The sequence below is a fragment of the Lutra lutra genome, chromosome 4 (genome assembly GCF_902655055.1).
Source record: "Lutra lutra chromosome 4, mLutLut1.2, whole genome shotgun sequence".
NCBI lineage: Eukaryota > Metazoa > Chordata > Mammalia > Carnivora > Mustelidae > Lutra > Lutra lutra.
Window position 1 is genome coordinate 121765617 of NC_062281.1, and position 22632 is coordinate 121788248.

Sequence of the window (22632 nt, forward strand, 5' to 3'; positions counted from 1 at the left end):
TAATCCAATCAAGAAATGGGCAGAGGACATGAACAGACATTTCTGCAAAGAAGACATCCAGATGGCCAACAGACACATGAAAAAGTGCTCCATATCACTCGGCATCAGGGAAATACAAATCAAAACCACCATGAGATATCACCTCACACCAGTCAGAATGGCTAAAATTCACAAGTCAGGAAATGACAGATGCTGGCCAGGATGCGGAGAAAGGGGAACCCTCCTACACTGTTGGTGGGAATGCAAGCTGGTGCAACCACTCTGGAAAACAGCATGGAGGTTCCTCAAAATGTTGAAAATAGAACTACCCTATGACCCAGCAATTGCACTGCTGGGTATTTACCCTAAAGATACAAACATAGTGATCCGAAGGGGCACGTGCACCCGAATGTTTATAGCAGCAATGTCTACAATAGCCAAACTATGGAAAGAACCTAGATGTCCATCTACAGACGAATGGATAAAGAAGATGTGGTATATATACACAATGGAATACTATGCAGCCATCAAAAGAAATGAAATCTTGCCATTTGCGACGACGTGGATGGAACTAGAGGGTATCATGCTTAGCGAAATAAGTCAATCGGAGAAAGACAACTATCATATGATCTCCCTGATATGAGGGAGAGGAGATGCAACATGGGGGGTCGAGGGGGTAGGAGAAGAGTAAATGAAACAAGATGGGATTGGGAGGGAGACAAACCATAAGTGACTCTTAATCTCACAAAACAAACTGAGGGTTGATGGGGGGAGGGGGTTGGGAGAGGGGGTGGGGTTATGGATATCGGGGAGGGTATGTGCTATGGTGAGTGTTGTGAAGTGTGTAAACCTGGCGATTCGCAGACCTGTACCCCTGGGGATAAAAATATATGTTTATAAAGCTGTAAAAAAAAAAAAAAAAAGAAAGAAAGAAAGGATGAATCCCCAAGTTTTGTAGCAACATGGACAGGACTGGAAGAGATTATGCTGAGTGAAATAAGTCAAGCAGAGAGAGTCAATTATCATATGGTTTCACTTATTTGTGGAGCATAACAAATAGCATGGAGGACAAGGGGAGATGGAGAGGAGAAGGGAGTTGAGGGAAATTGGAAGGGGAGGTGAACCATGAGAGACTATGGACTCTGAAAATCGATCTGAGAATTTTGAAGGGGTGGGGGGTGGGAGGTTGGGGGCACCAGGTGGTGGGTATTGTAGAGGGCACGGATTGCATGGAGCACTGGGTGTGGTGCAAAAATAATGAATACTGTTATGCTGAAAAAAATAAAAAAATTAAAAAAAAAAAAGTTTTTCCTGGATTTCACATATCATTGTAGCTACCAACCCTCTTCCCCTCTTTTTTTTTTTTTTTTTATCACTTTGGCAAAACATATGATGTCAATTTCCTTTTCCCACTATTCCTTTTCCCATGTCTATCTTTAATACACTGCTCTTTGACTTTGTGCCTCACTATTCTTTCAAAATGCTCATGGATGGTTATTTTTCCTGATTCATGAATGCCTTTGTCTCCATCTTGAGCCATTGCCTGGCATCATTCTCATGTTTAACATCTCCTCCTCCTTGAAAGAGATGACACAAAGTAGGACACTCTTGATGAAATCAAGAAAGAACCATTTTATATACTGGGGTACTTACATTTCCCAAAGTGTGACTTCGTACCTTTTGGCTGCTTGGGTGAATCTCCTGTCACTGAATGTTGCCTTCTCCTGTCTGTTTGCAGGTTTCCCTCTGGGCTCTACAGTGCAGTCTAAAACCAAGGGCATCTGGATGTGGTGTGTGCCTCACCCCTGCAAGCTAAACCACACTCTGGTCCTTCTGGATACTGAAGGCCTGGGTGATGTGGAAAAGGTAAGGCAGACAGTTACAGATAAATCCTTTTTATTCTGGATTTGCTCCTTACCTCTTCATGATTATTTTGTGATTTAACTGCTGTGATCTATTTACAAAATCTGAACTCCAACTATAGTAAATAAGGCATGCTGGTTTGTTTGAATCTCACTTCTAGGTAAGATATCATGGTACATTAGATAAAATTTTATTTCTTGGCACTGGGTGAGTTATTTGAATAAATTTAAGAAATAATTGGGGTGCCTGGGTGGCTCAGTGGGTTAAACCTCTGCCTTCAGTTCAGGTCATGGTCTCAGGGTCCTGGGATCGAGCCCTACATCAGGGTCTCTGCTCAGCAGGGAGCCTGCTTCCCCCTCTATCTCTGCCTGCTGCTCTGCCTACTTGTGATCTCTTTCTCTCTCTCTGTCAAATAAGTAAATAAAATCTTTTTAAAAATAAATTTGAGAAATAATTAATGAATAGCTGAGTTGTAGTCTTCTGGCTTAGTACTCTGGATGCAAGTCACTGCAGTAAAACTCCTGCCCTCAAAGCAACTAGTCCAGTTGAGAAGACCACATATATGCAGTCAGATTTAATAAAATATGATTGGAAAGAAGAAAGTTGGGACAGGGGAAGAAGTTGCACTGTAAGGCAACTGCTGAATTCTGTCAATTCCATGGGTGTTCTGTGGCTGGGAGCTCTTTTGAGTTATCCTGAGTTGGGACAAGAGTGTTGATAAATCATGGAAAGGCTGCTCTGGAAGCCTTTCTAATTAAAGGGAATGGCACATTTGAGCTGTCTTCCATCAGCACTCCCACTAGCTGGGGGAATCAGTCCTTTAATTTTATAAGCTGATCTGGGCAGCACACCACAGTGGCACCACATATGTGAAGCATAAGGGTGCCTTGGTGGGAAAGAGGAGAAATATCAACTCTTTCCTAGAAGAAGAAGTATGTCTGATGTATCTTCCAGATGGCCATGTGTATTTGAGGTTTGGAGCTAATATTCGGGTTTACATTTCCTTTGGTAAAGTTCACCAGCTATCCAAAGGGCATTCTGGAAGGGTTTGAGATACCTCTGAATGTGCTGGTTCTACAAAAGCATATGTTTGCTCTATAGAAAATATTTTCAGATGGATTTTTGGTATTTTAATTTTCTACTAATAGGTGACATGAATGATTTCTTCTTTTGTGCCTTACTTTTAGACTTACTTGGAAATGGTATTTAAATTTCTGTAGCTCTCTATTTCAGCCCAAAGAGAAGTTAGAAATTCTGTGCTTATTTATATTTTTATTAATTTTTTTATTTGTAGAAATCAGTATGGCAATTTTTCAAGAAGTTAAAAATAGAAAAAAATGAATTCTGGAACCCGGAAAAGAAATTTTTAAAAAAAGTTAAAAATAGAAATAGCATATGTTCCAGTAATTCCACTAGTGGGTGTTTACCCAAAGAAGATAAAAAGACTAATCCAAAAAGATATATGCATATCTATGTTTACTGCAGCATTATTTACAATAGCCAAGATAAGGAAGCAACCTCAGAGTCCATTAATAGACAAATGGATAAGGAAGATGTGGTATAAATACACAACATAATATTACAATGATATAAAAAAGGATGAGATCATGCCATTTCCAACAACATGGATGGCCCTAGAGAGTATTATGCTAAGTGAAATAAGTCAAAAGACTTATTTCTGAGAAAGACAAATAGCTGAGAAAGACTGAGAAAGACAAATACCTCATGACTTCACTCATATGTGGAATCTAAGACCCACAAACACACACACACAAATGTATTAAGAAACAACATGCACATGAGACATGCTGAGAATGAAGTCTGTGTTTCTTCATGTCTGTATTTGACCAGTTGAACACTCAGCTCAAGACTTCCTGTAAGCCTTCAAAATATATACTCTTTCTCCAAGTTCCACAGTTCCGGCCTTCCTTGATAAAATTCTAAATCATCATTTCTATTACAGCTATAGGTTCCACTGCTTATGGACATTACTAAAATATAAGATTACTAATATCTTTATAGGTATTGTCATCTTTATTACAGTCATTGTTATGGATATTTGTCACCACCACTTTAAAACAGTCACCCTGAAAGTAACTATTGCCATTTTCAAGTTTGCTTCTTAAATAAAAAAGCAGTGGGATACATTCAGTAGCTTCCTATAAATATTTGTAAATATTTGTAAATATTGAATTTAGTTGAATATAATTTGAATCCCCAGTTATAGCAACTTTGGTATATTTTATATAGCTCTACATAGAATGAATAAATGCTAACACTCACCATTGCACCACAGGTACTGTACTAGTTTTTCTATATATGTTACTTTATTTCATCCAATTGAGGAAAAAGAAACCTCTGCAATATTGAAATCTCTTTATATATGGAAGACTCACAATCACAAAAAAATGTCTTTCTAATTGTCAAAGTTGATATCTGTATATATGTCTGTCTTCAAACTTATTTCTTTGCATGGCAAGTATGTTAGCTAAAGTAATAAAAGACTGATAGAAGAAGTGTCTGAATGAATTTCTAAAGACTAAACTCCTAAAACTCTTGCTCAATGTGCTTTCTAGGGTGACCCTAAGAATGACTCGTGGATCTTTGCACTGGCTGTGCTTCTGTGCAGCACCTTTGTCTACAACAGCCTGGGCACCATCAACCACCAGGCCCTGGAGCAGCTGCAGTATCCTTCCAGGGACCAAACCACTCATCTCATTATGTTGATGGGAATAGAGTTCTAGTTAGTTTCTCCTTCCCTGTCACTTAGCTGCCTTTGGTGGAGCAGAGGGGACCCAGGGCCAAGGAGAGAGTTTATAATAATTTTTTGTTAGAGAAAAGTGGGAATGATGAGTGGGAACTTGCTTTTCCTTAACTTGAGTCCTAGTTATGTGACAGAGCTCACAGAACTAATCAGGGCAAAGTCCTCCCCAGAAAAGGATGGAATACAAGATTCCACTGTGTTTGTGAGTTTCTTTCCAGACTTTATCTGGGCTGTACGGGATTTTACCCTGGAGCTGAAGTTAAATGATCATCCTATCACAGAAGATGATTACCTGGAGAATGCCTTGAAGCTGATTCCAGGTATTAGAACATGGCCTGGGCAGTGGGTGGTGGGAGCTGCTGAACACAGTCAGTTATCTTCGGGATGGCATTTGTATTTATATTCAAGACTAGATTGAAGTTTGTAGAAATGGTTACTTGAGGTTGGGCTGAAAAGCTCTAAGAACTGGAGTATCAGTTCACTCAAGAAAAGCAGAGCCTAGGCTAGAATGAAATTATTCAAAACTGATCTGTTCTTTAAACAATGGCTAATGTAGCTACCAGATTTCAAAGGGTGCTTTAACTTTCCCAAGACCAGATACCCGTTCCTTACTTTGGCTTCTGTCCTTGCGTATTGAAGGAAACTAACCAAAACATATTAGGCATGAAATTATAAGGAAAATCAACATTTACTATATATACAATATATTTCAATAAAAATATATTAGTTAGATATTAATCTTTTTAAAGAAGGATATAATTTTCTAATGCCTATATAGATATATCACATACAAAAATGACTATGTGTTTTAAATAAACCTGAAGAAGTATGCCTTTTCAATCTATACCTTTTCAATATTTCTGATAACTATCAGAATATGCATTTTATTGTATATATCATAGTTTTCTCTTAATTCCCATGTTTTTATCATGTTATAATTTTGAAATAATAAATTATTTTAATGGGTTACATTTACAGTGGTATAGATCTCATTAAACCTTGAGAGAAAGATCAATTCTGATTTACTCATTCTTGCTTTTAGTTTTCTACTAAAAGTTTCTGAAAACATTTAATGAGAAACTGGATAGGCAGAAAAGCAACGCTGTTAAGTCATATCTAGTTCTTTATCTCAAGGAGTTTGTAGAGTAGCGGTGACATCCTAGAATTACATTTTAGTTACATTTACCCTTCTGCGGTTTTTGTGAAATAAAATAGCTAACATTATGCAAATTATTTCTAGCATCAAAGAAATTTTCCTTCAATAATCAGAGTGTTCGAATATATATAATACTATTGTTCCTAACACTGCTCCGTTATCCCTTTACTGTGGCTCTTGGTCCCAAGCTCAGTTTCTACATTAGACCAAAAAGTTCCATTTGACTCTTGACTTTTTTTTTTCTTTCTTTCTTTCTTTTTTTTTTTTTTTTTTTTGCCATTCGTTCAGTAAACATCTAATGGACAACTCTACCACCATTTTTAGGTCTGGAGTTATGAGCCACAGCTTTCGTTTACCTGGATCATATGTCTCCCCTAATTTCTTTCCAAAATGCTACCATTGGTATGAGTTTGCTGTTCAAGGAAGTATTGAATGTCTGTGTTAAAAGTGTTTCAAGCAAAGGAGACCGCAAAGAATAAAAATCCTAGTCATACAAACTATTAGCCCCCTTGCCTGAAGACTGTTCCCAAGGTAATCTGTTGTTCCTATCCCTCAGGCAACAACTCCAAAATCCAAGCATCCAATCTACTCAGAGAGTGCATCAGGCATTTCTTTCCAAAACGGAAGTGTTTTGTCTTTGATCGGCCAGTAAATGACACAAAACTCCTAGCTGATACTGAGAATATACCTGAACATCAACTGGATCCTAAATTCCTGACACAAGCAAACAATTTTTGTTCTTACATCCTCACCCAGGCAAGGGCCAAGACTCTCAGAGAGGGAGTCCAGTCACTGGAAATCGTGAGTTTCCTTTTCCCATTTCTGTGGGGCCTAATAGCATTTTTGTTTGATTCTATATGGAATTCTAGGTATACACACATTCTTACTCCATGAAGAGATGTGTATATTTTATAATTATCTCACTTTTAGGGGTTTACAAATCCCTCTCCCAAATGACACACTTTGTCACTGATACCTATGGCATCTACTTATCTAAAAAAATCCTCCACTGGGTGCCTGGGTGACTCAGCTGGTTAAATGACTCCCTTTGGCTCAGGTCATGATCTTGGAGTTCCAGGATTGAGTCCTGCATCAGACTCCCTGCTCAGCGGGGAGTCTGCTTCTCCCTCTGACCCTACCCCCTCTCCTGCTCTCTTTTTCAAATAAATAAATAAAATCTTTTTTTAAAAAATCCTCCACTGACAAAAATAAATCACTAACTGGGTATAAGAATGGAATATTTGTATTCCCCCCTCCACGGGGAAGTCCTACCTGATAAGTGTTATTTGCAAAAAGAATATAAAAAATATTTGAGGAATTTAGAGCAGTCTAAAAATAAATATTAGCTCAGGAATCAGTAAAAATCCATTGGAAGCTTCAGAATTAGGAATAAATATAATCCGATTTATCCTGTCTCTTCTGTCTACCTGTATAATCTATTTTGTTTTTTATTTTTTTAATGGGAAATTATGTTCTCCAGATACCACTTAGTATGTTGAGGAAAGAGTTTCAAAAAATTATTTTAGGGGCGCCTGGGTGGCTCAGTGGGTTAAGCCGCTGCCTTCGGCTCAGGTCATGATCTCAGGGTCCTGGGATTGAGCCCCGAATCGGACTCTCTGCTCAGCAGGGAGCCTGCTTCCTCCTCTCTCTCTGCCTGCCTCTCTGCCTGCTTGTGATCTCTCTCTGTCAAAATAAATAAATAAAATCTTTAAAAAAAAATTATTTTAGCCATGTGCCTTGGAGAACCATAAAAATTAAGAGTCAATAGGAAAACAAAGGTGAAGATAGGACACAGGGCTGTGTGCTTATGGTGGGAGTGGGGTGTGAGCATGTGTGCACACCTGTGACTTCAGTCTAGTACTCTATATTTATCCTTTCAATATCCTGGCTCATTCAGGGCTGAAGACTCTGGTGGTGACCTATGTGGATGCCATCAATACTGGAGCAGTGCCTTGTCTGGAGAACGCAATGACAACACTAGCCCAGCTTGAGAACTCTGAGGCCGTGCAGAAGGCAGCCAACCTCTACAGTGAGCAGATGTCCCAGAGAGTGACACTCCCCACAGACACTCTTCAGGAGCTGCTGGATGTGCATGAAGACTGTGAGAAGGAAGCCATTGCAGTGTTCATGAAGCATTCCTTCAAGGATGACAAGCGGGAGTTCCAGAAGTCTCTTGTGGTAATGTGTCTTAGTAATTATTCTTCAGGACCCTTCCCTTTAAAGAATGAACACTAGAATTACCTTTATTGACCTGGTGGCTCATGTCTTACTCAAAGATAAAGAAATCTAGATTCTCATGAGAGTTTCAAAGGACTACATTTCTTTCTTTTTCCTTTCCTCCTAAAACTGGAGCACTTTGTCTCTCTTACCTCTGAAGTAAAATCAATAGATACCTTCCTGATCTGAATACTTCTGTGGATTCCAAGCCTGCCCACAACACCCAAAAGTCACTCCTAAGCATGGTTGCTTTCTGGGATGTACTCCCATTGTCACGAAGCAAATTTTCTCTTATCAGATGCTCATTCCAGGTCATTTTCAACTTAGATTGCTCCTTGTTATATCACTGTATCATTGACGATGAAATCACTGAATGCTCCAGTGGCAAGGAGCCCCAGAGATTAGGCAATACAACTCCAACATTTCAGAAGAACCAGGAAGTTTAAGAAACTTGCCCAGAGTCTTGCAGAGAGCATTCAAGGTTGTGAGTAAATCAAGTCTTGTGATTCCTGTTTTATTCCATGTCCTTCTCCAGAAGAACACTTTTCTCATGAGGACCACAGTTAGACCAATCCTTCTACCAGATTCTTTGGAATGGTATTGTTTCTGTTCCTTTCTTCAGGTGACATCTCTCTACTTTCCCCTTGTAGGAACTCATAAAGGATAAGAAAGAGCATTTCTTGCAGCAGAATGAAGAGGCATCCCTTAAATACTGCCAGTCCAAGCTTGATGAGATGTCACAGGTCCTAATGGAAAGTATTTCAGCAGGAACTTTCTCTGTTCCTGGGGGATACAAGCTCTACAGGGAAGCAAAAGAAAGTATTGAACGGAAATATTCACAAGTGCCCAGGAAAGGAGTGAAGGTGAGGAATAGGGGAGCATGGGGAGCCTACATAATAGAGTCTAAGGGGTCTCCAAATAATCTGAGAGCACAGCCCCTGTTGTGGGTGACAACAGCATGGGGATATCATGACAGTTTTAGCTTCTGAGGTCCACTATTTGCTATTTACTCCTGAGAAGAGTGGAAATGCCTATTCCCCCCAAAAAGAGCATGGATTTCTGAAATCCACAAGAGACGGAACAGAAATTACTCATTTCTTCATCCAACAACACAGCATTGACTATGCCAAGTGCTGACAATTTACAAGTTAGAGTCATTGTACTTAAGTATGATCAAAAGTAAGAGAGGAAGTCAAATACACAAACAACTGCATACAAAATTATAACACATATCAACCTGTGATGATGGTCTCCATATGGTGCACTGTTATGCAGCCATAGAAAGGATGTGATCGTGCCATCTGAGACAACATAGATGGACCTAAAGGATATTATGCTAAGTGAAATAAGTCAGACTGAGAAAGAGAAATACCATATGATTTCACTCATAAGTGGAATATTAAAACATACACACACAAATGAATAAGCAAACAAAAAGAATCAGACCAATAAACACAGAGAACAAACAGGTGGTTGCCAAGGGGAAGGGGTTGGTAGAATGGACAAAATGGGTGAAGGGTGGTGAGAGATACAGGCTTCCAGTTATGAAGCTGAATAAGTCATGAGAATAAAAGACACAGCATAAGGAATACAGTCAATGATATTCTAATAGCAATGTAATGAGACAGATGCTGGCTGTACTTGTGGTGAACATAGGATAATAGATAAACTTGTCAAAACACTCTGTTGTACATCTGAAACTAATGTAATATTGTGTGTCAACTATACTTGGATTTAAAAAGTAATATAACTAAATAAAGAGAATGGGCTGCATAGTTTGTGGTAACAAACATAATAATAATTTTAAAATAATGATAATAATAAATGCAACTAATATATATTGGACTCATTTCCTATAGGCATAACATAAAGCTGTTTCACTGGATTTTTTAGCTTAATCCTTCAAACAACATTAAGAAACGTCTACATTTATTGTCAACATTTTATAGATCTGAACTGAGAGGCACAGGCAGGTTAAAATAACTTGCTTAAAGTTAAAGCCAGCAAATAACAGAGGAGAGCAATGGCACAAATTAGAGGCAATGTTTCCCAGTGAGAAGCAAATATATCAAAGTACTAGAGATTGCAGATTTATAGAACTGAACACAGTTCTGACTGGCTGGAACCCTGAAGTAGGTTATTAGAAGTTACTAGTTACTAGAAGTTATTAGTAGTTGGGTATTTACCACAAAGATACAGATGTAGTGAAAAGAAGGGCCATCTGTACCCCAATGTTTATAGCAGCAATGGCCACGGTTACCAAACTGTGGAAAGAACCAAGATGCCCTTCAATGGACGAATGGATAAGGAAGATGTGGTTCATATACACTATGGAGTATTATGCCTCAATCAGAAAGGATGAATACCCAACTTTTGTAGCAACATGGACAGGACTGGAAGAGATTATGCTGAGTGAAATAAGTCAAGCAGAGACAGTCAATTATCATATGGTTTCACTTATTTGTGGAGCATATCTGTCACTTATTTGTGGAGCATAATAAATAACATGGTTTCACTTATTTGTGGAGCATTTCTGTCACTTATTTGTGGAGCATAACAATAACATGGAGGACATAGGGAGATGGAGAGGAGAAGGGAGTTGAGGGAAATTGGAAGGGGAGGTGAACCATGAGAGACTATGGACTCTGAAAAACAATCTGAGGGTTTTGAAGGAGTAGGGGGTAGGAGGTTGGGGGAGCCAGGTGGTGGGTATTATGGAGGGCACGTATTGCATGGAGCACTGGGTGGGGTGCATAAACAATGAATTCTGTTATGCTGAAGAGAAAAAAAAAAAGGTTATTAGTAGTAACTTCCTGGATAGAAGAAAGTAGGTAGCACTGGGGGAGAGCCTGGAGGGAGACAGGAAGCAGGAGCTATGGAGAGTCTCTGGTCACACTAAGGAGCTTGGACACCTTGTAGGGAGCAACTGTAGAATTTTAAGCATGAAGCAAAAACTATATGGACATACTTGTTTTTGCAGCACTAATCTCCATAGTGGAACTCTAAGGTCTTTGCTTCTTCTTGGTTCCTCAGGCGAATGAGGTCCTCCAGAGCTTTCTGCAGTCACAGGCTTCAATAGAGGAATCCATCTGGCAGGCAGATAAAGCCCTCACTGATGGGGAGAAGGCCATAGCAGGTATGGGGCAGGGCTTGGCTCACAATAGGTTGGGTACAGCCCTCAGGCAGGTCTGTGAGGGCAAAACAAGGAGCTCCCTCTTCTTGGAACAACTCTGCTAAGTCTAAAAACAAGGAAAGTTGTGGTGGTATGTCAGCCAGACAGGGACTTTCCCGAAATATTCTGAAATGTGGTTCCGATGGTGAGGACATGAAGAATTCAGAGATTTTCCACCTTCTCTTCCAATTTGGTTTTGTCTCTGAACTTAGAAAGATAGATATCAATCCTTGCTTAATTTTCTTCCCTCTCTAAACTTTCCTTGGGGCAGAGGAGCGGCTCAGCAAGGAGGCAGCTGAGAGGGAACAGAAGATGCTAAAACAGAAACTACTGGAGCAGCAACAGCATATGGAGGCTCAAGAAAAGACTCTCTGGGAAAACATAGACCAACTGAAAGAGAAACTGGAGAACGAGAGAGAAAACCTAATAAAAGAACAGAAGACAATATTGGAGCATAACTTGAAGGTAAGTCTAGCCATGGTCTTGGTAATGCTTGGTGGTCCTTCTTCTGGTACCCCGGGAAAAGAAGGCTACAGTGAGCTCATGGCAGGAAGCACCGTTGTCACTAACCGTTTGTGAGTTATTAAAACCCTGAATTCTTTTAATTCTTCTCTTCTCCCTCTTCCTCTGCTTCTCCTTTCCTTTCTCTTTTCCCTCCTGTAGCCCCTCTTCCTCCTTCTCTTCTTCTTCCTTCCCCTCTTCTTCCTCCTTCTTTTCTAAAGAAGCCTTTGGATTCCACTCTGTACATTGACTCTGGAGGGTTCAAGAAGAGTATGGTCCCTCCAAGCCCTTGGAGAATACAAATAGCATTTGAGTTGCTATTTGGGGGATTTTAAAATGATCTCATGAGGCTTGATTAGATAGATATTCGAACCATACATATTTAATATGAGCAGCAACTGGTTTGCTTTACCAAGATCACTGACAATTATCAGAAACTCTACTGCTGCCCGAAGTCCTTGAGATAGATCTATGTTGACATAAAACTATCAGAAATGTACAGACTTAAAAACACAGGGAAATGATAGCTTCTAAACTTGCTATATTGTCTCCAGGTGTGGGTAGTTTACCCAAGTTATCAGATGGCATTGAGAGGAATTCTCTCATTGTCCATCAGGACATGTTTATAATAGATTTCTAGAAGAGTTTATAAGTTCCCATCATTTCTATTATTTGGGTGACCATACCAACCCAAGTGGGATTAAGAGTTAGTGCAATCAGACCAAGGCTACCTTTAACTGGCGTTTTTTGACTGAAATGTGTAACATTTGTCCTCATATCAAGCTGAGCATCCTAGCAAAATCTTAATGTTGTGTGAATATTAGGAAGGCTTTAAATTATGCTTCCTCTCAATGTTTAGATGCAAGACTGGAGATAATCCTCAATGCCAAATTCTCCTTTCAGGATTGAGTAAAAAAGAGCAATTTTAGGAGAAAAGCATAGATAGTTTGACCATGTTCCTGGATATGAAGTGCAATTTTTGAAAAGAATGATAATTTTAACAATTTTATTTTCTTACTTTTTGTTTAGGTCCAACAAGATCTATTCAATGAAGGATTTAGAGAGAAATCTGAGAGGATGGATGCAGAGATAAAGAAGTTGAAATCTGGGCTTGATGCTACTGAAAGTGACACTACTTCCTGGTTCACACAAGCTGTGACGGGATTAGGCCTTGACGTTCTTAAAATAGTTACTGCCCCTGTTAGATTTGTTGATCGCATGGTGACAGGTGTGTTCTCACTATTTAAAGGGAATTAGCACTCCTTTTAACGGAGAGCTATATACTCCTGTGGCTATATCCTCTGGCCTATTTTTGGTGCTCATGGTTTTCACTTTTATTCAGCAAAGTTTTAAATATAAAAATTGCCTATAAGAGAATATCAGTGACTGACTCACATCAGATAGAATAAATGCATGTATACTTCGATATAGCGTGTTAACTTTTAGGAAGTATACATGTGCAAAATTGTAAATATATATAAAATCCACTGAGGCATCACTTTAAATGACAAAAGATTGCTTAATTCAATTATTTAAGTATCTATCTACATAAATTGGTAGTATAAATTGAACATGTGCATGCATGGGAGTACTATGTAGCCAGCGTCCTGGGGAAATGGGAATGCCCAGACATTTGTGGACTCTTGCAATCAGGATCCAAGTCAGCAGTGACACCCAGATACCAGAAAGATGCACAGTCTTCTTATTAAAACAGGGCACATAGGATCCAGTAAAAAAAATGCAGTCCTGGACTAGGAGCAACTAAATGGGGTCTAGTATTGGTTTTCAAATAAGAGTAAAGTTCATCTGAGAACAAGAACCATTACCTGTTTTTCTGTACATCTCTTCAAAGTATGTTTAGGCCCAGAATGTAGTATATATGCATTTCCTGGAAAAACAAAATGTTGATACCTCCATGATTGTTTTTCAATTGCCAGAATTCTACAAACACTCCAAAGGTCTGAGTTAATAGATAGTTTGGATTTTAGACACCAGATGAAGGTCTCCAAGATGATTTAAAGGCTAGGAAAACAAGACACACTTTTCTGGTGACATCTCCTACTCTGTGACCTTTTGTATACAACCCCTGTGTCTCTGCAATGATGTCAACACATCTCCACTGCAGATTTTAAACTGACCCATCTGCTGTGGATTCAAACATTGAGAAGGAAAAAGGGCTTTGCATTTTTATGAAAGAAACATGTAATGATGAATATGTGGCCAATAAATGGTGTGATTTACTGAAAAAGCAAGCTTTTCTATAGAAATGTCTGTTCTCATTGAGAGCTTGAATCAAATAGATGTTTGACAACCTGGGTGTAGAGACACCCTAAACTGAAGGACAAAAAGAAAAAAAAACTTGCTTTTTTAGATTCGCCATGTAAGTTAGATCATACACTCTTTGTCTTTCTCTGTCTGACTTTTCTCACTAACATAATGTGTTCAAGGTTCATCCATTCAGCAGGATACCCTCTTTTATCAGGACTGAATAATATTCCATTGTGTATACGTACCAAATCTTTTTTACCTATTTATCCACTGAAGTTCATTTAGGTTGTTTCCATATCTTGGCTATTGTGAAGGTTGTGATTAATATGGGAATGCATTCATCTCTTCAAAATATTGTTTTCATGTCTTTTCAATAAACATTTACCATGTGTTGATCACCTAAAAATAAAGAAAAATGTTTTCAAAAGTAGTTAACAATTTATTCACACATTTATTCTAATACTTATTAAAGAACTCTCAGTTTTAATAATTTTGACTGTTTACTAAACACCTATTCACTCCTGGCCATTGTTTTGGATTCTGTGAAGATAGGAAAGTAAATGTTTTGTCCTCATGCAGCTTACACTCTAGAGGGACCTTAAACAATGTTATTTAGTTGGTAATAGAGGCTGTGAATATATATACATATTTATGTTTTTTTCTGGACAGTGATTAAGACTCAGAGTACAAACCAATATTCTGCCTGTAAGTTTAGCTTCAATCTAATTCATATTCCCTGAAAATATAATTGCTTGTTCCTTCAGGAAATATCTTTGAGTCCTAAGGACTATTTGCCATCACATTAAAGCATAGTAAAACTCAGGGTGCATGTTGATTGAAAGAATGAATAAATAGATGAATGGCTGTATGAATGAATAAGGGTACCACTTGTTTATCATTTCAAAAGGTAATAAATATCTCTCCTATTGCTCTTAATGAAAAATGTAAACACTTTACTTTGAAAATGTTGTGTTCTTGGATCTGATGGAACCAAACCACAGACAGGTTCCCAAATATCAGAATTACATTAATAGCCTGAAGCAAAGCTCTCTCTCTCTTTTTGTAAAGATTTTATTTATTTATTTATTTATTTGAGAGAGAGAGAGAATAAGCAGAGGGAAGAGGCAGAAAGAGAGGGAGAAGCAGGCTCCCTGCTGAGCAAGGAACCTGATGTGGAACTTGATCCCAGGACCCTGGCATCATGACTGGAGCCAAAGGCAGACGCTTAATTAACTGAGATACCCAGGTGTCCCTGATGCAAGGCTCTTGATAACTGGATGGTGGGAGGCAAATATAAAAGCTCTTTCACAGGGGCACCTGGGTGGCTCAGTGGGTTAAGCCTCTGCCTTTGGCTCAGGTCATGGTCTCAGGGTCCTGGGATCTGGCTCTCTGCTCAGCAGGGAACCTGCTTCCACCTCTCTCTCTCTCTCTCCGCCTGCCTCCTGCCTCTCTGCCTACTTGTGATCTCTGTCTGTCAAATAAACATATAAAATTTAAAAAAAAGAAGAAAGAAAGAAAAAGAAAGAAAAAAGCTCTCTCAAAGAGCAGGCCTTCAGCTGTATAGCTAGCTCGAAAGGCAGAATCCCAGAGTAAGCTAGGACCAAAGGTTTCTAACCTTCAGTAAATACTCAAAGTGGCTTTCCATCTTAGATCTAAGTGATTATCAGAAGTAAAATATATTTGTTAAAAATGAGCTCTTGAGTTTTTTTTCAGCCCTTTTTCTTATAGATACTTTTTTTCTCTCTAATACTAATATCTGGGGTGTACATCAAAGCTGGTCTTCTCCTGTTTGCTCTGAGATTTGTCCTGTCCCTTTCCTGCTGCCCTCTACTGCAGTGGAAATGGCACCTGTCCATCATATCCCATTTCTACTTTCTGCTGGCTTCCCGCTGGGTTCAGTGGGTGTAGGAAGCACTAGATGAAAATTGTGAGTGGGGAAGAAAGGACAATGTGGGGTTTCCCCACTTCTTGTATGCTTCAAGTGGTATCTGGAAGCTTGCTCATCCCCTCCATTGTTCCAACTCTTGCATGACAGGCCCTGTGTGGTATTATCTTCTGCAATGAGGCCCAGGCCTCTGGGCTCCCAACACCATCTTGTCACTTGTCTCTTCAGCCTTAAATTGTTGCTTCTACATACAGTAACTCAGCTCTCAGCTGCTTCATGAGCCACTACTTTTAGTCTCAGTTCCTCTATCAACTCAACAAATGGATTATGCTTAAAAAAACAAAACCAAACAAACAAACAAACAAACAAAAAACTAAAGTAGTTTCTGTTTTCATGACTATTTCATAACTGATATATCAGCTTTGGAATGTTCTTCCTAGTATTTTCTTGGAAGTGTGTCTTCCCTACCCAACATTGTTATTTGAGTGGAATCTTTCTCACTTTAGACAATATGATTTTATTCCCTGATATTTTTTGTGTCCACCTGTCCCATGATGGACAGAATATATGCCCACTCTTAACCCAGCTGATCAGTCAGGGGAAGTCCCTGATCAAGCATGAATGAATAAACCATTCCTTGAAATAGTCTAAGAGAGGCCCCAATACCTCTTTGTCCATATTGACTATCCATTAAATACATGAAATGCAGAAACTATCAGTTTCTATTTTTCCTTCCATCTGAATACTTAAAGTTTTTATTGTGGTGAAATATATGTAACATAAAATATTAATTTTTAAGTGTGCAAACCAGTAGAATTCAGCATATCCACCCTGTTGTACAACCATCACCACAATTCATCTCTAGCAATTTTTATCATCCCAAACTGAAACTCTGAAACTGTATCCATTAAACAATAAGTCCACATTTCCCTCTCCACAGTCTTCTGGTAATCACTGGTTAACTTTCTGTTTCTTTGAATTTAACTACTCTAAATACCTCTTATATTTGGTATCATATAGTATTTGTCCTTTTGTGAATGGCTTATTTCATTTAGCAATGTCCTCAGGTTTATCTGTGTTTGTAGCATGTGCCAGAAATTCCTTCCTTTTGGGGTGTGCGTGGTTCAGTTGTTTGAGCATCTGATTCTTGATTTCAGCTCAGGTCATGATCTCAGGTTATGAGACTGAGTTCCACACTGGACTCCGTGCTGGGCATGGAGACTGCTTAAGATTCTCTCTCTCTTTTCCTCCCCCCCGACCCTTCCTGTCCCATCCAAGCATGCATGTGTGTGCACTTCCTCTCTCGCTCACCAAAAAAAGAAAGAAAGAAAGAGAAAAAAGAATTCCTTCCTTTTTTAAAAATTTATTTTATTTTTTCAGTGTTCTAAGATTCATTGTTTATGCAACACACCCAATGCTCCATGCAATATGTGCCCACCTTAATACCCACCACCAGGCTCACCCAACCCCCCTCTCCCCTCCAAAACCCTCAGTTTGTTTCTTGTTCCTAATTTTAGGGGAAAAGCTTCACCATTAACTTCACCATTAACTCTGATGTAGCTGTGGGTTTTTCACACATGGTTTTTATTATGTTGAGGAATTTTTCTTTTATTCCTAATTTAAGTGGGCCTTTTAGATAGGGTATTAAATATTGCCAAAGGCTTTTGGTGCATCAATTGGACAAGCATTTTTTTCCTTCATTCTGCTAAAGGCATATATTATGTTGATTTTTAAAAATTTTGAACCAATAGGATATAATCTACATTTACAGAATTTTTCACCCAAAACAGCAGAGCATACATTTTTCTCAAGGTTGCATGCAATGTTCATCAAGGAAGACCACATAAATGGCCATAAAACACACTAACACATTTAAAAGACTAGAAACATTACTATGTATGTCTCAGACCACAGTGGAATTAGACTGGAAATCAGTAACATAAAGACTGCTGAAAAATCCTAAAATACCTGGATATTGAACAACACATATCTATATCATACATAGGTCAAACAAGTCTCAGCAGGAATTTAAAAATCTTTTAAACAAAATAATAATAAAGAGAGTGAGGGAAAGAAGGTGGTAGAGTGGGAGGACCCAGGGCTTACCTTGTCCCATGAATAGAACTAGATAACCATCACATCATCCTAAATAACCTGAAATCAATTCAAGACTGGCAGAACAAACTCCAAAAGTAAAGGTAGAGAAGAGGCCACACTGAAGAAGGTAGTAAGTGCAGAGATGCAGCCTGGGAGAGAATTAGATCCTGACCACAGTGGGCAGGGAGTGACTGTCTTGGAGAAGGTCAAGAGACAGAGAAAAAGTACATGAGAAAATGAATCTGCACAGCAATTGGCTTGGAAAATAAGAGGGCCCAAATTTCATAAATTGTTGTAATGAGTCAGGCCTAAAGTCTGGAGTTTTAAAGGTCAGGATTTGATTCTGGGAAACCTTGGAGAGTGCTGGGGCTATTCTTAGAGAAAAAGCAGGGTAAACAGTCCACAAATATATAGTGTGAAAACAGTGATCTGAAGATGGCTGAAGCACACAGTGGGGAAGTTATTTGCTCATCTCAGGGGGTGTCCCAGAGAAACATCATTCACTGAGAGACCCCTCCAGGAACAAAAGAACTGTCAAGTACCATTTCCTTCCCCTGCCCTCAGCATAAACACAGAGCTACCTGCACGAACCACCACAGTGCCAATGCTCTTACTTAACTTGCTTACACCAAGTCCTGACCCCTCATGCTCCAGAAGAACTTCCCTTCCCAGTCATGCTTGCTTGAGTCCCAGTGTGGCAAGCTCCCTCCCTCAGAAGACTGGCCCAAACTCCTGCCAACACCACTCAGTTTCAGTGGTGGCACCAAGTCTGATTTCACAAGCAGACCAGAGCACACCTAGTTAAAATGTGCCACATTCAGTCAGTCCAGGGACCAAACACTGCCCACAACAGGCAAAGAGAGCCTCTGCAGATGACTGGTCTGAAGGATAAAGCAGTCATAATACAACAGCAGAGTGCTTGTAGAACATAGTGGAGACACTCCCAGAACTGCCAGTCCCTAGGGAACCAGAGACATGACACTGCAGGGCGCTACAGGACCTCTTCTTCATAAAGCCATTACCTTCGAGAATAGGAGACATAGTTGACTTTACTAGTACGAAGAAATGAGCACAGAGACATAGGCAGAGGGATTTATCCCAAATGAAAGGACAGAACAAGGCCACAACCAGAGATCGAGGCACAACAGATATAAGTAACATGCCTGATGGAGAATTTAAAGCAATGATCATAAGGATACTCACTGGATTTGAGAAAAGAGTGGAGGACATCAGTGAGACCATTAAAAAAGAGATAAGGAATAACATAGCAGAGAGAAAGGGCTCAATAAGCAAAATGAGAAATAAACTTCATAGAATGAAGAGCAGGCTGCAAGAAGTGAAGGAAGAAATTAATGACCTAGAAGACAGTATAATGAAAAGTAATCAAGCTCAGCAAAAGAGAGAATAGAGACTTATGCAAAATAGGAATAGGGTTAGGGAACTCTGACTCCATCAAATGTAATAACAATTGTATTACAGGAGTCCCAGAAGAGGGAGAAAAGGGGGCAGAAAATGTATTTGAAGAAATAATAACTGAAAACTTCCCTAATCTGGAGAAGGAAACATATCCAGATCCCAGAGACAAAGATAACCCCCAATAAAATCAACAAAATCATACAAAAAGATATTATAATTAAAATGGCAAATATAGGGTTAAGAAAATATATTAAAAACAGCAAGACAAAAGAAGACAGTTACATACAAAGGAATCCCTCACAGGTGTTTTTTCAGTGGATTTTTCAGCAGAAACATTCTGAGTCAGAAAGGAATGGCATGAAATATTCAAAGTGCTGAATGCTCCCAAGAATACTCTATCCTGCAAGGCTATTATTCAGAATAGAAAGAGAGAGAATCAGTTTCTCAGAAAAACAAAAACTAAATGAGTTCATGACCACTAAACCAGAACTATTAAAAGGGACTGTTTGGGTGGAAAGGAAAGACCAAAAGTGACAGTGTGAAAGTAGCAAACCAAAAACAGTAAAAATGAATACTTCTGTAAAAAAAATCAGTCAAGAAAGTCACAAAATAATAGAATGTAAAGTGTAAAATATGACATATTCATATATCTAATATGTGGAGGAGAAGAGTAAAGAATGGGTTGAAACTCTAACAACCATTAACTAATACAGACTTCTATATTCAGAAGGTCTTAAATACAAACCTAATGGTAAAATAAAAAACTACTAACAATGGTAAAATCAGAAACTACTAACAAATATGCAAAGAGAAAAGAGAAAGAAATCCAAATATATCACTAAAGAAAATCAGCAAACCATGAAAGAGATAAAGACAAGAAAGGATCAGACTGATTTATTTTGTGTAGCATAATACTCTCTAGGATCACATATTGAGCCACAAAACAAGTATCAAAAAATTCAAGAAGATCAAAGTCATGCTGTGTATCTTTTTTTTTTTAAGATTTTATTTATTTATTTGACAAAAAGGGAGAGCACAAGCAGGGGGAGTGGCAGGCAAAGGGAGAGGGAGAAACAGAAGCAGACTCCCCACTGAGCAGAGAGCCTGAGGTGGAGCTCTATCCAAGGACCCTGGGATCATGAACTGACCCAAAGGCAGAAGCTTAACCGACTGAGCCACCCAGGTGCCCCCATGCCGTGCATCTTTTTTGACCACAACACTATGAAACTAGGAGTCAACCTCAAGAAAAAATCTGGAAAGAGCACAAGTACATGGAAGTTAAATAGCATGCTACCAAACAGTGAATGGATCAACCATGAAATAAAAGAAGAAATAAAAATGTACATGGACAGAAATGAAAACGAAAACACTGAGGTTCAAAACCTTTAGGATACAGTAAAAGTGGTTCTGAGAGGTAAATTTAAAGCAATACAGGCCTAACTCAAGAAGCAAGATACATCTCAAATAAACAACCTAACCTATGCCTAAAGGAGGCAGAAACAGAATGACAAAGAAAACCTAAGACCAGCAGAAGGAAGAAATGCATAAAGATTAGAGCAGAAATAAGTGAAATAGAAACTAAAAAAACAATAGGACAGATCAAGGAAAACAGGAGCTAGTTTAAAAAAAATCAATAAAATTGATAAATCTCTAGCCAGACTTAGGATAAAACAGAAAGGACCCAAAGAAATAAATTCAGAAATGAGACAGGAGAACTAATAGCCAACACCACAGAAATACAAACAATTATAAAAGAATATTATGAAAAACTGTATGTCAACAAATTGGACAACCTAGAAGAAATGGATAAATTCCTAGAAACATATAAACTATTAAAACTGAAGCAGGAAGAAATAAAAAATTTAAAAAGATGAATTACCAGCAATTAAATAGAATCATTAATCAAAAAACTCCCAACAAACACAAGTCCAGGACCAGATGGCATCATGGGCAAATTCTAACGAACATTTAAAAATGAGTTAATGCCTATTCTTCTCAAACTATTCTAAAAACTAGAAAAGAAGGAAAACTTCCAAATTCATTTTATGAGGCCAGCATTACCCTGATCTCAAAACCAGAGAAAGACACAACAAAAAAAGAGAACTACAGGTCAATATCTCTGATGAACATAGATACAAAAATCCTCAAAAAATACTACCAAACCAAATCCAACTATACCTTTAAAACATTCACGATAAGGTAGGATTTATTTCTTGGTTGCAAGGGAGGTTCAATATTCACAAATCAATCAATGTGACACATCAAATCCATAAGAGAAAGGATAAGAACCATATGATAATTTCAATAGATGCAGAGAAAAAGCATTTAACAAACTACAACATGACAAAAACCCTCAACAAAGTAGGTTTAGAGGGAACACACCTGTATGAAAAACCCACAGCTAACATACTCAATGGTGCAAAACTGAGAGCCTTCTCCCTAAGATCAGGAACAAGACAAGGATGTGGACTAATTTCACCACTTTCATTCAACATAGTAGTAGAAATCCTAGCCATAGCTCTCAGACAAAAAAGCACATAAAAGGCATCCAGATTGGTAAGGAAGAAGTAAAACTTCCATTTTTTACCAATGACATGATACTATACATTGAAAACCTGAAAGACTCCACCAAAAAAACTGTTAGAACTGATCAATGAATTCAGTAATGTTGCAGGATACAAAATAAATCTACAGAAATCGGTTGTATATCTGTATACCAATAATGCAGCAGCAGAAAAGGATATTAAGAAATAATGCCATTTATAATTGCATCAAAAATAATATGATACCTAGGAATTAACCAAAGAGGTGAAAGATCTACACTCTGGAAACTATAAAACACTGATGAAAGAAACTCAAGATGATGCAAAGAAATGGAAAGACATTCCATGCTCATGGATTGGAAGAACAAATATTGTTAAAATGTCTATACCACTCAAAGCAATCTACACATTTAATGCAATCCCTATCAAAATACCAATGGTATTTTTCACAAAACTAGAACAAACAATCCTAAAATTTGTATGGAACCACAAAAGACCCTGAATAGCCAAATCAATCTTGAAAAAGAAAAGCACAGGTGGAAGCATTAAAATTCTGGACTTCAAGTTATATTACAAAAGCTACAGTAATCAAAGTTGTATGATACTGGCACAAAACAGACACATATATCAATAGAACAGAATAGAAAACCCAGAAATAAACCTACAACTCTATGGTCAACTAACCTTTGACAAAGCAGGAAAGAATATCCAATGGGATAAAGACAGGCTCTTCAACAAATGGTACTGGGAAAACTGGACAGCAACATGCAA

The 22632-nt window shown here is 38.4% G+C and overlaps 1 protein-coding gene across 1 annotated transcript in view; it reads left to right on the forward strand.

Annotated features, from left to right (window-relative positions):
• Window positions 1-12931, forward strand: part of LOC125099118 (guanylate-binding protein 6-like) — a 34340-nt gene extending 21409 nt beyond the window's left edge. The window contains 10 exon segments of the mRNA XM_047728490.1: window positions 1716-1845; window positions 4419-4528; window positions 4730-4926; window positions 6319-6546; window positions 6549-6563; window positions 7660-7940; window positions 8630-8842; window positions 11013-11115; window positions 11423-11616; window positions 12682-12931. Coding sequence (XP_047584446.1) covers window positions 1716-1845; window positions 4419-4528; window positions 4730-4926; window positions 6319-6546; window positions 6549-6563; window positions 7660-7940; window positions 8630-8842; window positions 11013-11115; window positions 11423-11616; window positions 12682-12909 — 1699 coding nt within the window. The 3' untranslated portion in view covers window positions 12910-12931.
• The last annotated feature ends 9701 nt before the right edge of the window (window positions 12932-22632 follow it).